General features: G+C 40.5%; 4 protein-coding genes across 8 annotated transcripts; 2 read left to right on the plus strand and 2 right to left on the minus strand.

Moving 5' to 3' along the window:
* The first annotated feature begins 2,213 nt into the window (after nt 1-2,213).
* Nucleotides 2,214-3,997, plus strand: LOC104825507 (F-box protein At1g67340). The gene is made up of 3 exons (XM_010557847.2): nt 2,214-2,547; nt 2,631-2,793; nt 2,907-3,997. Exons 1-3 carry the CDS (start codon nt 2,258-2,260, stop codon nt 3,699-3,701), a joined length of 1,248 nt encoding a protein of 415 aa, XP_010556149.1. The 5' UTR covers nt 2,214-2,257; the 3' UTR covers nt 3,702-3,997.
* Nucleotides 3,998-6,139: 2,142 nt separating this feature from the next.
* LOC109117182 lies at nt 6,140-7,505 on the plus strand. Of its 4 annotated transcripts, none has more exons than XM_019203980.1 (3): nt 6,140-6,215; nt 6,596-6,924; nt 7,221-7,488. In XM_019203980.1, exon 2 carries the CDS (start codon nt 6,619-6,621, stop codon nt 6,913-6,915), a length of 297 nt encoding a protein of 98 aa, XP_019059525.1. In that variant the 5' UTR covers nt 6,140-6,215; nt 6,596-6,618; the 3' UTR covers nt 6,916-6,924; nt 7,221-7,488. The 4 variants fall into 4 exon arrangements, with proteins under 4 accessions (XP_019059525.1, XP_019059526.1, XP_019059523.1 ...); XM_019203981.1 differs by having other exon boundaries at nt 6,167-6,268; nt 7,332-7,505; XM_019203978.1 differs by having other exon boundaries at nt 6,168-6,268.
* Nucleotides 7,506-8,123: 618 nt separating this feature from the next.
* LOC104825508 (REF/SRPP-like protein At1g67360) lies at nt 8,124-9,495 on the minus strand. Of its 2 annotated transcripts, none has more exons than XM_010557848.1 (3): nt 9,399-9,495; nt 9,048-9,311; nt 8,124-8,745 (listed from the first exon to the last, which is right to left on the minus strand). In XM_010557848.1, exons 2-3 carry the CDS (start codon nt 9,282-9,284, stop codon nt 8,278-8,280), a joined length of 705 nt encoding a protein of 234 aa, XP_010556150.1. In that variant the 5' UTR covers nt 9,285-9,311; nt 9,399-9,495; the 3' UTR covers nt 8,124-8,277. The 2 variants fall into 2 exon arrangements, with proteins under 2 accessions (XP_010556150.1, XP_010556151.1); XM_010557849.1 differs by having other exon boundaries at nt 9,048-9,284; nt 9,399-9,491.
* Nucleotides 9,496-9,596: 101 nt separating this feature from the next.
* LOC104825509 (HORMA domain-containing protein 1) lies at nt 9,597-14,855 on the minus strand. Its single transcript, XM_010557850.1, has 22 exons — nt 14,697-14,855; nt 14,521-14,577; nt 14,139-14,235; nt 13,942-14,010; nt 13,749-13,841; nt 13,367-13,493; nt 13,213-13,282; nt 13,069-13,110; nt 12,525-12,653; nt 12,326-12,439; nt 12,208-12,250; nt 12,073-12,111; nt 11,864-11,988; nt 11,723-11,735; nt 11,466-11,542; nt 11,266-11,367; nt 10,999-11,149; nt 10,826-10,902; nt 10,680-10,740; nt 10,401-10,567; nt 10,194-10,322; nt 9,597-10,111 (listed from the first exon to the last, which is right to left on the minus strand). The coding sequence occupies exons 1-22, from the start codon at nt 14,697-14,699 to the stop codon at nt 10,055-10,057; spliced, it is 1,842 nt and encodes a 613-aa protein (XP_010556152.1). The 5' UTR covers nt 14,700-14,855; the 3' UTR covers nt 9,597-10,054.
* Nucleotides 14,856-14,861: the final 6 nt, after the last annotated feature.

Below are 14,861 nucleotides of genomic sequence, written 5' to 3' on the forward strand. Positions count from 1 at the left end.
ATTACCTTTGTCGTAGAAGAGCGTTCGTGCTGATAACGTGTTATGAAAAACGAAGAAATATAGAAGACCCGAGAATCAGATCGTTAACTAGAAACCGAAATCGATCGTTTGAGAGACCCAGGAACAAGATTTCAATAATTTTCTTTTCTTGGAATTATGTACAAATGAAGGAGGGAAATGAGCTATTTATAGAAAATCCGAAGTTACTGTTCACGTATACGTATTTATGAACAGTAACCGTATGACGGCTAAACAGTAACCGTATGGCGGCGTGAAGCGGCGTGAACAGTACCCGGCTGCGTGAACAGTGTCCGGCTGCGTGAACAGTACCGTAGCTTTACTATTCATTTATAACAAATGATCAATTTTTTTTTTAGATTTTAAAATCTTCTGAAAACTTCTTCCATTGACTCTATATATCTAACTTCGACAATATTGGCGCTTGTTGTTACATATACTGAAGAAAAAATAATAATTTATAAGGGCATAAACAAATCGGCTTTCATAAATCCCATCCATAAAACCATGCTATATATATTACTATTCATTTATAACAAATGATCAATTTTTTTTTTAGATTTTAAAATCTTCTGAAAACTTCTTCCATTGACTCTATATATCTAACTTCGACAATATTGGCGCTTGTTGTTACATATACTGAAGAAAAAATAATAATTTATAAGGGCATAAACAAATCGGCTTTCATAAATCCCATCCATAAAACCATGCTATATATATGTTTTCACGTGGTTATCCTATATAATCGAAATTATATACATATAAAAAAATATAGAATAAGTCCTAATCTTAAAAAACATTGGCACGTCAGCATGATTCAAAACTCGAATATTAATAAACTCGTATAGTAGACATTTGGCGAATAGAATAATCCAATATATACACGATCATGAAAACACGATGTATATACATATATATATTATATAACATATAAGTCAGTGTCTATTGATTATTTAGATGTTATATGCTGTATAATGATAGTGAAATTCGACGTGTATGCACATATAATCTAATGTGAATATAATATATAGATGAATAACGTGTAATGTATAAACTAATTAAAATATTTATACACAAAAAAAACTAATTAAAATAGGGGGATGTGATAATGGGGATTAAGTAAGCTAAAAGGCATTTAAATGATAAGTCGAAAAAAGATTAGGGCAGAAAATTTTGACCATTAGATATGCTATGTGTAACTATTTTGTTCCTCTAAAGACTTGCAACCTCGTCATGTTTTCTTTTCTTTTTTTTTTTAATAAATGAAGCAATTTTAATTTTGGTTTAAAGATATATTATTAATTATAATTTTAGATAACGTGTGATTTTTTTTTTGTGTGTACGAATGATATGTTTTAAAATCTTTTATAGTCTGGGTCCGTTTCAAAACGAATGACAGGTTATTTTAAAAAGTATTACAGTTAAAATGGAAGTGGATAAAAAAATTTATATACGTAGAAATTATGGAATTATTGTCTTATGTACCAAACAATAAGATTTCCTTAATAAATTATGTTAAAATCGTCACAATAAATAAAAATTTCCAATTTTGTGGCAGTAAAAATGTTAATTTTCTTTCCAACAAAAAGATATTCAAATGATTTGTTTCCTTTTTTTTTAATCCGAAATTTCTATGTTTTGAATGCCAAAATTTAAAGGAACAAACAACAATTTGTAAAAAAAAAAACTGGCGAAGTGTAAAAGGAGAGCCAAAGTAAATATAAAAAAAAAAAGTAACCGAAAGCATTCATAATGTGATCGCTGATTCTTACGTTTGACCTCTCTCTCTCTCCCTGCATAAAAAGTAAATGTCCCAAAAATTCGCAGCTAAAACAGTTATGTTACCGTGACGGAGTTTCACCCACGCGCCCGCTACGCGATTGTACGTCACTCGCCGTCGTGAACCCGTTCTAAACCGGATGGCAATTTTTCACCGAAGAAATACTTATTATAACCGGAGAAAGTTGATCGGATTTACTTTTTTAACCGTGGTAATAAACGGAGCCTATCCCCTTCGATTTCGTCAGCTTATCTGAAGCCACGGTAAAGCGAAAAGCCGCTGACGGGTCAACGGCGTTTGACCCGCGAATCCCGACAAATAAACGGAGGGTATTAAAGTAATTTCTCACGCCTATAGATATACCTCGAGAGAGGGATACAACTCAACCACTCTTTTGTTATATTTATAGAGGGATAAGAGGACGAAGTGAGAGATAGGGAGGGAGAGGAATAGGAAGAAATGAGGACGAGAAGAGGGTCGTGTTATCCGAGAGAGGAGGTTATGGTTGATGCCGTCAGGTGTGGCGGCAAGGTCAAGAGGGTTTCCTCCGGCGACGGTTTTGGCGGCGGAGACTGCCGGAAACGGCGGAGGGTCCTGTCATTTTCCGGTGTGTCTACGTCATCAACCGGAGGAGGAGATGGAGGGTCGGATTTGTTTGATTCGATTCCGGACGATCTCGTCGTCTGTATCCTCTGCAAACTTAGCTCCACTGCTCGTTGTCCCGCCGATTTCATCAACGTATTGATGACGTAAGCTTTCCGGCGATCCTTTTCACCGTTCGTTTTTCGCGCAGGAATCGCTGGTTATTGATCTGTTTTTTGTTTGGGAACAGATGCAAGAGATTGAATGGGTTAGCTCTGAATTCTCTGGTGCTATCGAAAGTTTCGGCGAAAGCCCTCGCCGTCAGAGCGAAGAACTGGTCGGAATCTGCCCACCGATTTGTCAGACGATGCGCCGACGCCGGAAGCGTCGAAGCTTGTTACACTCTAGGCATGGTAAGTCAATATCATTTCAGATCACAGAATCGGAAAAGTTTCCATTTTTTTCTCGCAAAATCATTAGCGATTTCGTGTTTCTGATTTTCTATTCTCTTTCCTTTTCTGGGCAGATTCGATTTTACTGTCTGCAGAACAGAGGAAGCGGCGCGTCGCTTATGGCCAAGGCGGCGATTAACTCTCACGCGCCGGCGTTGTACTCTCTCGCCGTGATTCAGTTCAACGGAAGCGGCGGCTCGAAGAACGACAAGGACCTCCGAGCCGGCGTGGCTCTGTGCGCTCGTGCCGCTTTCCTCGGCCACGTCGACGCCCTCCGCGAGCTCGGCCACTGCCTCCAAGACGGCTATGGCGTTCCGCAGAATATCGCCGAGGGCCGACGGTTCCTCGTTCAAGCCAACGCGCGCGAACTTGCCGCCGTCCTCTCCTCGTCCGGCGTCGTTCCGAATCGTTTGTGGCTCACTTGGTCGCAGACCCAGCCACCGACCCTCAACGGCGGAGCCACGGTAGGGATGAGCACGTGCCCGTTGCTGAGCGATTTCGGGTGTAATGTCCCTGCGCCGGAGTTCCATCCGGCGAATCGGTTTCTAGCCGAATGGTTCTCCGAGCGCGGGGGCGGTGTCGTCCGATGCGGCGGTGGGTCGCCCGGAAATGGGCTGAGACTGTGTTCGCACGGCGGATGCGGGCGGCCGGAGACGAGGAAACACGAATTCCGGCGATGCTCCGTCTGCGGTGCCGTGAACTATTGCTCGCGCGCCTGTCAGGCCCTTGACTGGAAGCTCCGGCACAAGGCCGAATGCTCGCCCGTGGACCGGTGGCTCGGGGAAGACGCCGACGGTGGTGGCGACGCTAACGACAACGTCCAGGGAGACGGCGAAGTTAACGGAAACAACGTTGTCCCTCTGAGTTAACGGTGACGGTAGGATTGACGGCGTTGAGTAGAAATGTTTAAGAGACGGCAGATTTTCACGGTAGTTTTCTTTTGTTTTAGCGGAAAAGTTTTTTTAAGTTAAAGAAATTCCATCGGGAAACCGTTAGACAGCGTTAGATTTTTGGTATTCCGGTCGATTGTATAGAGGCGGTATAAACGGAACGGCGTGAATTAGAAAAAGTTTTCTTTTTCTTTTTCTTTTAATTTTCATTTGTATTTAATACCCTTTTTTCCCGTTTGCACGGTAAATTTAGAAATGGAAATCTCCGTTTCATTTTCACATGAAAATTCGAATGCGACAATTCATACACGTTGATCGTTGTGAAATCGGTTTGTGGATCGAAAGCTGAGGAGCAAAAGACAAAATACGGTGCCGAGTATTAACCATATCGTCCGTACATGACGCACATCCATACATCCATATACACTTGAATCTATGTTTAGAAATTGAATTTAGCTTTCAAGTAAAGGCAAAAATGAAAATTATGTAATGAGGAATGAGCATTAATTAAAAGGATTAATTTAGAATTAGTTGGGGGTTTAACGTTGATTAATGGGCACGAGAAGTGATTAACGGGTGACTAAGGTTCTCTCTCTCTCCTTTTCTATTTCGTAATTAATTTCGATGGACCAAAGAAATCTCATTGCAAATTGAATAAGAGAATACCCAAAAATCTGATAAATAAATAAGATGGACCCATTTTGCTTTTATTTATTTAATTATTTTTTTTATAACTTAATATCCATACATTCGAAGAAAATCGGATGTTCGAAATGTAGCCACATTATATTTGGTTGGTATTGTCATTTTCCTTACAAGACACAACCAATAAAATCTAAAACTATAGCAATTTATTCTTGTGACGTTGGAAAAGTGTGTAATGGAATCGGAACCAATGTAAGTGAAAATGACAACAATGCATCATCATCATCATCATCATCATCATCATCATCATTATTATTATTATGGCAAACAACAAAAGGTTCATTTAAATGGAGAGTATGGAAGAAAAGAAGAGTGGATCCTATTTCTATTGGTTTCCACCGATTTCTATCAATTAACATGTTGATTTTTTTTTTCCATAACATATATATCGAGAGAAATTATTGACTTTCCATGAGAGAGAGAGAGAGAGAGAGAGAGAGAGAGAGAGAGAGTATTAGTGGGGAATAGAAGATGCAATTTATGAAGTGGGGTTTATCTTAAAGCATTGATACCCACTCACAAAACATTTCAAGCAAAAATGGAAGACAACCAAAGTGGAAAATTCAACATAAAAAAAAAAGAAATAAAAGCAAAAAAACATGCACGAAAAAAGAGCAAAAAGTGAAGATTAACCTAAAACCTATAAATATTATTTCCCCAACCAAAACCAAAAAAAATGATAGAAAATTCAATTCCCCACAATATAAGGTTTCCACTTTTATAAACAAATCTCAATCAATCTGCATCTTACCTATTTTAAAACTTATAACTATAGTATTTTATTAAAAAAAATAATACTTTATAAATTATATTTTCTAGAAAACGAAAAAAATGGATTTCATTTCACCTACAAATATTGACTCATTTAGGTGCTTTTTTTTTAATTTACCGCAATTAATAATGTAAACAAATAGGGCCCTCTTTTTCTTTTTTTGGGGCCATAATAATTACATGTGTTAAATGAATGGTCAAAACTGGATAGTGGTGAGTGGTCCTCAGGCCCGGCCCATTTATTGTCAGTGGTTGGAATTTCTACCTTTCCTCCTAGAACTCATATATATATATATATATATATACACACACACATATATATGTATATGTACGTACGGGTGATACAAGTTTTCTTTGTTCTCGCATTTTGAGATGGAGATTGAACGGCCGATTCACTCGTACGTACGGTTGCTTGCGACAAAAATGGTACATATATATGATTTCAATTTCTTTTTTTGTCTTTTCATTATTATTTATCTGGTTTATAAATTTATCATTGCGGCGCGTCCTTGGAGTATATTTATGTATCTAGTTCATGTATAATTATATAATAAAGAAATAATTGGTACTAAAAAAAGATGAAGAAGAAAGGCATGATTATATTCGCAAAATGTGAATAAAATAATTAACAATATAGTGTCAATTATAAATTAAACGGTCCATGAATACGTGAACATCTCTATTGAGCGAGCCCTTATGTTAAAAAAAGAAAAAGAAAAAAACACTTTGCTTTGGGTCCTATGACCACTCAATGAAGAAAGACTTTTATGCCCAAATGGGTATTTTCCAGGAGATGTTGTATTTTATGGGCCTTAGACCCAACAATAAGATGGATGTTGGGCTGTTAAGGTGAAACTGAGACATAAACTGTGTGCCGTTTACTACTACTCAAAACGTTGTGTGTTTCTTGGTCTGAAATGATAAACGAGACGCAGTTGGACTTTAACAGGGAAAAGGCCCAAGTTGACGTCCATTTTTTTGTCCATGTTCATTTGATCGAATCAGATCTTCAAGTAGGTGAGGTTCACGCGCTCGATTCCATCTCCTCCTTGTCTGGGAGTCAATCATTTGTAAGATTTCGCCAATTTCTAGGATCTGTTAATGTGTTGTTTTGGATTCTGTATTGATCCATTGAACGAGCTTTCCCGTTTAAGGAATATTTAGGGTTTTCTCCGACACGTTGGTCCCGATTGAGAGGTTTGTGCGGGTTTTCTGAAATCCATGGATTAATCGAACCCTTGTTCGAGAGAGAACGTGGGTTTCCAGAAATTCGTGAAATTGGGCTGTGTTTATTAGAGTGGATGCCTATGAAAATAGTATTCGGTCCTCAGATTCAAGCTTTAGATGATGTTAAATTTCAGCTGGCGATTTCAGTATCATACCTCAATGTGTTTCAGGAGCTTTCACTTTGGGAGAGGAGATGGGTTTCATCATGGAATTCGCAGAGAATCTTGTGCTGAGATTGATGGAGGATCCAAAGGAGAGGGACAGGAAAGCGAGGGAGCATATTTATCAGATGCATGATCGGTGCAAGAAGATCAAGGAGATGTGGGATTTGCCCATTCGTCCTTACGGGTTCTGGACATTCGAGCGCCACAACGCTCAGCTTCGGTGGGACCCTCAGATCAGTCAGGCGCCTGGTCGAAGGGATCCGTACGATGATCTTCTCCAGGACTCTGCTTCCGCTTCTTCATCATATTCTTCCTCCTCCAAGTAAAAAGAAATGGCGAGTTTTCTTGTCTGTTTTTGGATTTTCAGTTCTTGTCTTGTTTGTCCCCATGGTTATTATAAGGTTGAATTTAGATGGGGAATCACGAAATTCGGCTACGTTGGTTATAGAACGAGAATGCCTTCTTTTGTAGTTTCAATCTGATAGATTATTTTTGTAGCCTGAATTGCAACCAATTTTTGGGTCTGAGCTTATATTGATTTATCCTTTGGGAAATTGAGATCATACTGGCGGGTTCTAGAAACATTTTGCTAATAAATCCATATCGAACTGCAATTGTTTTGTCGATGCAGATAAAAGATGAAGCAGTAGATTGTCTGGACGGGCGTTGTCTTATGCTGCCTTCAAGCTTTTTTTCCGAGGTTGTGTTCTTTCGTTTACATCCGTGTTTATTTGTTCTTCAGATATCAGAACCCGTGGTGGAACCCGGAATAAGGACTCTGAGACTTGTTCATGGATGAATGATCATGTTTCTTGGTAAAGTTTGTGTTTTTGTTTTTTCAGCTTTTTCTTCTTCAGTTGACATGATTACACTTGCTGAAACATCTAATTTTTAAATTATATTTGGATGTTCTTAATATCCGGTCTCGGACTCGTCCCCTCGGGTTGCACGGCCGAAGTATCTCTGCCTCTGCCCTGGCCTCATGAAGGGTGGGTACTCTCAAGTTGTGGTGAGGGTTCAGTTACTTGGTCGGCAAGGTAAGCATGAGCGGGTGAGGGGCCGTGATGGGGTTGACGATGCGAGTGGAAGCCGACAGGGTAAGAGGTGAAGTGACGAGGGGAGAGAGAGAGAGTTAGGGCGGAGGCGATGGCGACGGGACGAGAGAGTAAAAGGCGTGGAGAGATGTACCCTAGTCCCTAGTGATTGGTTCGAGTATGCAGTGAGGGCAGGGCAGCCAGGCGAGGTAAAATCGCCGTCGCTCCTTGCTCGCGGGAGTCGAGTCTCACTCTACCCCTTGTTCCTCATGCCTCTCTTCTCTTGGCTCGGCCAATCGACTCATCCCCTCTCTTTCTTTCCTTCTTCAACCGTGGATTCGGGTAACCAGCCAATGAAATCCGACATCGAATCTATGGTTCAGATTCTTTGATGCGATATATCAGATTTCGATCTCACGACAACTCGGGTCTTCAGATTTTAGATACTCATGGAATCCATGGATTCAGGTCCTAGTTGTGGTATGTGTGTATAATCCTAATTCAAATTTCAAGGCACGTATTCATATGAGGGTTCCATGAACATATATCAGGACACAATCATAAGATCATTTACAGATGGTATCAAGCTATAAACCCTGAAGAGACAAGACCAAACAAACCCACACTCGACAAAACAAAACGTTGATGCATTAATCAATCCGAGTCGGAACCAGACGACGATTTCGTTGCATCAACATCATCACCAGCAGCATCTCCCTTCTTCGGTGCTGTCTCTTCGTTTCGATAAGTCCTGACAATGTCGTCGACGGGAACGGACGGGAGATAACCGACAATAGGATAGCCCTTCTGGGACATGTCCCTGATCAGGTGGTTATACTTCTCGGACAAGTGGGCAGCGACGGGCAAGGCTTTGTCAGTCACAGAGTGGATGGGTCCGTACTGGTTGAGTTTGGTCCATGCCCTCACCGAGTTGGTAACGAGGAAGTTCTTGTATTCCGTCGCTGCGTAGTTGAAAGCCGCCTTTACGCCTCCGGTCTGAGCCTCTTTTGCAAAGTTATGAGCCTTCTCGGAGGCTTTGTGGATCAAAATGTTTGCTTGGCTGACCACTTGCTTAGCCAGTGGAGGGGCGTGCTTCTCGAACTTGTCTAAAGCTTCGTCTACCTGCAAGAAAGTAAACGATCAGATTCAGATTCAGATCATCAGGCAAAACGTTCATTACTTTAAACGGAAAGCGATGCAAAGATAAACCCATCTAATCGATGGAAATTAAATCTTGGTCTGGTTTTACAAATACAAAGCCCATATGATCCCACCTTAGTGATTGACAAGGTAATCTCTGGAAAGCTTTGGTGACACTGTAGTCAAACCCACTATTCAAATTGACGAATATCCATCCTCTAAAGAGATCAATCGAACCTACAAAAGATGAAATAATGGAGAGAGAGAGAGAGAGAATGGATTACCTTGTTGTCGACAAAGACGAGGAGACTGTCGGGGACATCCTTGAACTTGTCGAAGACGGGGCCGACGGCGGCGGTGACGGCACTTTCCACGGTCTCGACCGTAGATTTGAGGGGACCGGAGTTCTGCTTGGCGTAATCGTACAGGTTCGACACGCAAACCAGCGCCTGAATCGCTGCTATCTTCACGAAACCGAGGTGCTTCAGCTCAAGCTCCTTGTTCTTGCTAGCAGTCTCCATCTTCACCACCGACAAAAGAGAGAGAAACTCAAAAAAAAAAAAAAAGCTATAGGATCAGAGGATTCGCCAAAAAAAACGAGAGATTGTTTCACTAGGAAATTAATTTGAACCTACTTGAAAAGGATTGTTAGAGATTGGCTTTGCTTCTGAGATCTGGGCTCTTTGTCGTGGATGAACACCGTAGTAGTGTCATCACGTCGGGGCTTGGGAGTATATAAAACGCAAAGTGGAGGAAAATTAGATCTGATTGGTTCGTGTCATCGGACGGCTGAGAATGGATCTGAGGAAGTGGTGGCGGCATGCGGGCCCGGAGTTGGATAACCAAGCGAATCGTTTTCAGAGAAAGTTGTGGGTGCCTCTGGGCTGTGGGCCCCAATTTGGAGAATTCTAGGGAAAACTAGGGGACTCCGCCCAGGACACGTGTACGTCTCCGATTTTGTGTCGCTCGGGTAGATTAGAACAGACTCCAATCGAAACTTATTAATAAACAAAGACAACTTACGACAAATGGACATGTACTGTTACTTTTTTTTTTTTTTTTTTTTTGGATAAGCACATTATTTTACTCGACGTTTTGTTTAAGAACAATATTATATCACAGTGGAACACAGAGAACATACGGATATAAACCAAGCCCCTGTTGTCCAGACGTGAAACCAAAAAGCCCAAGCCCAGGAAATAAAAATCCATAAAGCAATATAAAGAGGGAAGGAAGATTCAAACGTGGGGGGTATAGTACTTCCGTTGACCAAAGTCAACAACTGCATAAATCAAGCAGCAGGCACAGATTTCTGGCGCTTAGAGTACTGAAGGATCGGCTCCCTGACCTGAGGAGAAGGAAACTCCCACACACATTATTAGAGAGAAAAAGAGAGAGAGAGAGGGGGTGGGTTTTAGAAATGACCATACCGTGCTTGTTTTCCTGCCACGCCTCTCTTGGGACGGTTGGCTACAAGTGACATTATTGTCCTGGTCATCGCTGTTCTTAACTGCGCTGTTCTTGTTCCCAGGGACAACGCTCTCTATCGAAGCCACGGGCTGCCATTTTTATTACAACAATAATAATATCATATATACAGTTGCTAATCACACTATATGTGTAGATGTGGTGTATACCTGTGCCCTGCTAATGGGAGTGCTGCCATTCTCTCTTGCTTTGGAGATTGTCTGATCACTTTGGACCGATCCGTTTTGGTACGGTTCAGATCTTCCTTTTGTCCGCGTGAAGTCTGATCCGATGGAGTGGATGCCACCGCATGTGGATATGTCCCTGTGGTTGCTTCCTGTCGTTTCGATACGGTTTTTGCATCACTCTTTACGTGCGTGGGATTATAATAGAGTTTGAGATCTTTTCTTTAGAAGGGTGTGTGTATATATATACACACACGCACACACCTGTGATCATGTTGACCACGGAGCCATTGGTCTTGTTTTGAGCATCACTAGCATCCACATCCTGGGAGAACCACAGTGGCTTGTAACATTTTTTACTTTATTCAGATATTATATAAAGAAAGATTCGGGTAAGAGATTGATTTTACCATATGGTCTGAATCGAGAGCCTTTCTGACCTCATTCAGCTTCCTCTCGGTTAGATTAGAATGGATCACACGCTTTCCTGTATTAAATAAAGTTGGATCAGCGGCAAATATTTGTAACTATTTCCACCACCATAAAAGACGAGAGAAAAGTTTGATTAGTTGAAGCAACAGACCTAGCCTACGGTTGGCTGAAGCTTCGACGTAACCTTCTTGGGTCATTCTATCGATCAATTTACGGACAGTCGTCTGATTTGCTTCACCATCCAGCTTGTTTTGTAGCTTTGTAACGGTAACGTACTTCATTGGAAGAGCATGGTACAAAGCCTAAAGATCATCTCGACTTACATCAGTGATTTATGTCTGTAGTAACCTTATTTATCGGATTTTCGGTATGTGAAAACGTTAGAAGAGAGGAAAATGCACTGGTAGAATTCACTTACCTTCATGTACATGTAATCCTCAGGAGCTACTGGTTTCCCATACTTTGGAAGAGTTTGACCATCCACTTCTTCTTTCACAAAATTGAATTTGTCATCTGGTGTCTGGTTATTGAATTCATGTCGTTCAAAAGAAACGCGAAGTGAAAAAAAGAAGAAGAATATACGTGAAATCAAATCAGTAGTGACAGGATGAATCAAACCTTCTCCTTGTTTATTATGTAAGTGTCCTTCCCTGTCTTTGACAGAACACCTTCTTTCTCGAGCTGATCCACAATTTCTGTATGTCAAGAATGGCAACCGGTAAATGGAGGAAGAATGAATGCAAAGAGAGACGGGGAAAGCAATAGAGTATGAAGGGAATAAACGATAGACAGAGCATAAGCAAATTTTGATTTGTATCATTCGATCAACCATGTTGTTGTCGTTACGCATTAATTTCCATCAAGCCTTGATTTACCTTCAGTCAAAACCTGCAACAGTCAGACAGGGGGTAGCATTGATTTAGGACAATGAACATGAAAGGTAGATATGTAAGATCAAGGTTTCAGTTTTAGCACAGCATGCAGACAGGAGATATTCGAAGGTGTAAGATTCGTACCACTGAGATATCTGGGAAATTTGAGAGGATATCTGTAAGCTCCAGAGTGTCAAGATGGCAGGAGTTGACCCAGTCTTTCACCCTAGCTAACTGTTGTTCATTTTCAACCGGATCTTGCGTATCATCTTGATGCAAGTAACAAAGAAATGAGATAAGAATAAGCTTCTGATTCTTTGAATTCAAGTTAATTTACAAGTTTGAAAATTCACCTTCGTCGACCTCTCCATTATTTTCATCTCCTTGTTTTTCTATCAGAATTATAGAAGTGAGTTAGTTTCAAATCTTCACGGTGAAAATTTTACAGGAAGGGCATAGTACACTAAGTTGTGTCATTCATCTCTTACCCACTGGAGCCACAATGTATTGATCTTCTTGTGATTGACTGATCTGAAATCAATAGTAAAATGGATGTCTTATGGGAACTTATCAACACACAGTTAATCAGTATAAGACTTTGTTCACCTCGCTATCTGAATCAGAGAGCTGATCTCCATGAACAGAATCAGCTCCCAAACCCTTTCCATCTTCTTGCATGTCATCATTTTCATCCTCGCAAGGATCAAGCACACTCTTCACCTGCACAAGCTCACTCGTAATGGTTATATAGATCAAGTGCCGGATAGATGTCTAGCGATTTATTTTCATATTCTTCTAACTCTACCTTTAACGTTAACACAAGATGTTTGCTGTTCACATTCCCAACTTCCATTCTAAGAGGATTTTTTGTCCATACATGATGAGCTTCTTCCTCAGTACAACCTCTAAAAAATGGTGGCTCGTAATCTGCCGGCTGCAAACATTCCAGATGGGAAGTTGTCAATCTTTTTTCTAGATGTTCAATTATGGCTGATGATAGAAAATGTGAAAAATATGCACCGCGGGAGAACTTCTATAGGATGGGGAAAAAACCACAACCAAATTGTACGAGTGAAATCCGATATAAATTGCAATAGTCACATCCACAAAGATCGAATTCATATTATCAGCAGTTTATACATAAAATAGCACTAATGAAATGACAGAAATTCTATTCAACTCGCATTCGTTAATGAGCATATTATATAACATCCATTCTTGGAGCTAAATTATTTATATACATAATCTAGCACTAATGATTTGAAAGAAGTTCTTTTCAAATCGCATTCACCAATGAGCATATCATAACCTGCATTCTTATAACTAGGAAAGCATTCAAGAAAGCTTACCGTCACATCATCATAGTACAGGAGCTTCATCAATATGGTGCGCTGGTACAGAAGCAAAGAAAGTAAATAATCTCGCAGTCAGCAATTTTCGAAACCAGTATAAACATGAATACTCATTCACGGTTCAGTAGATGAATTCATTACCTCATCTGGCATTTTGTCGAGAGTCCTCATCAACTGAACCAGTGTACGGACCATTTTGCAGGCAGAGCTCCTGGTTTCAGGAAAAGCATGGTTACGCACAAAGCACGTCGGGGATAAAACCATACAAACCTGGGAAAAAGTCTCAGTCACGGACCTCATCTGATTGGGAGTAATTTCAGAAGTGGAATTGCATTTGAAGGTGCCTCCATGTTTCTTATTCCCAATGCGACTGATGTTCATCATGACTTCCTGGCTATCAGAATTGGAATAGCTGAAAGAAACTGCAGCAATACGATTGTTTATCAATCAGCTGAAGTTGTGTTGAAACATAACACAGGGAAAAGTCAATGGAATCAGATACTGCACTCAGGCATAAGCCATTGATCATTAGATCGATGATATCTACCGACTAAATCCTTTCAGAATCTTTTCACTTGAGCAAATGTACGATACCAGATGGAAACGTAATACATTAGCACCGAATGAATCTATTAGTAATTCGACCGCTGATCAAGCATCATGGAGCCAGATCTTACAAGCGTATTCCTCAATCATAGGGCCATCAACTGTTTCACAGATGCAGAACATGAGCGTCTTCAGATATTTTCTCTGTAGTGCATCGTAGACCCCTATTTGACATGACAGGATAGACGATCAATACTTTTGATCATAAGCAGGGAATGCTAAAACAATTAACAGATCATGATCAAATGGGATGATGTGGAGTACCTTTCTCCATCCAGTCAATTAATCGGCGTGATTCAGCATCCATGGGCATCAGCTTCTTGATCTTCATATCTGTTATTGTTTTCAAAACGGGTTATCTTCTCCAACATTCTTATTTTCTCTAAACTCGAGGATCAGAGCTTTGGATTTCCCTAGATTCCAGAATCAGAGATTTACGAACTTGAAGATCAAAAGCTCACCTAAAGCAGGAACCGATTTATCATTAAAGTACTTCTCTGGAAAGAGGCCTCTAATGTAACTGATGTTGAAGATAGCTATACGGAGCAAGTTCCTCGTCTGTTACAAATGACGGATGACCAAAACCAAAACGTCAAAGGCATTAGAGGTCTACAAATCGATCGATTCAAGGTTCAAAAGTTCAAATACATGTGACACAGAGCATAAACCGAAGAACACAGCATTAGAGTATAAAACAAAACAGCAAGGAACACAAAACACAAAGCAGCTTCACACTGACAAAAATCCACTTCGTGAACACAGCAAGGAACAAGAGAATTTCACTTATCCATGCTCAGTCATGAAGAAGAGATGAATCTCGGAAGCTCAGTGATGGTGGCTTACCAAGAGCAGCGAGTCCTGTTCGGTGATCTCTGCTTCTTTCACTTTCTGCGCCACAACCTGAGTGGAAACCAATGCCACCATGCAATCAGAATGAGAAAACTCGAAGGGAGTGAGATCACCTCCTTATATTAAGAGATGAAAAATGAAATTGAAGATCAACAACGTCTTCTCCTCACCATTTTTGCAGACCTCTGAGAAGAAAAATGGAATGAAGATCTCCAGAAGCTTCAGAGAGTGGAAATAGTTGAAAATTTGAAATGGAAACGTTTGTATGATCGTCTATGGCGGGGGCTTCGTCGAGATTTATATAGGCAGCAGTAGCACGAGATAGAGAAAGAGCG

The sequence above is a fragment of the Tarenaya hassleriana genome, unplaced genomic scaffold (assembly GCF_000463585.1).
Source record: "Tarenaya hassleriana unplaced genomic scaffold, ASM46358v1 Cleome47, whole genome shotgun sequence".
NCBI classification, from domain to species: domain Eukaryota; kingdom Viridiplantae; phylum Streptophyta; class Magnoliopsida; order Brassicales; family Cleomaceae; genus Tarenaya; species Tarenaya hassleriana.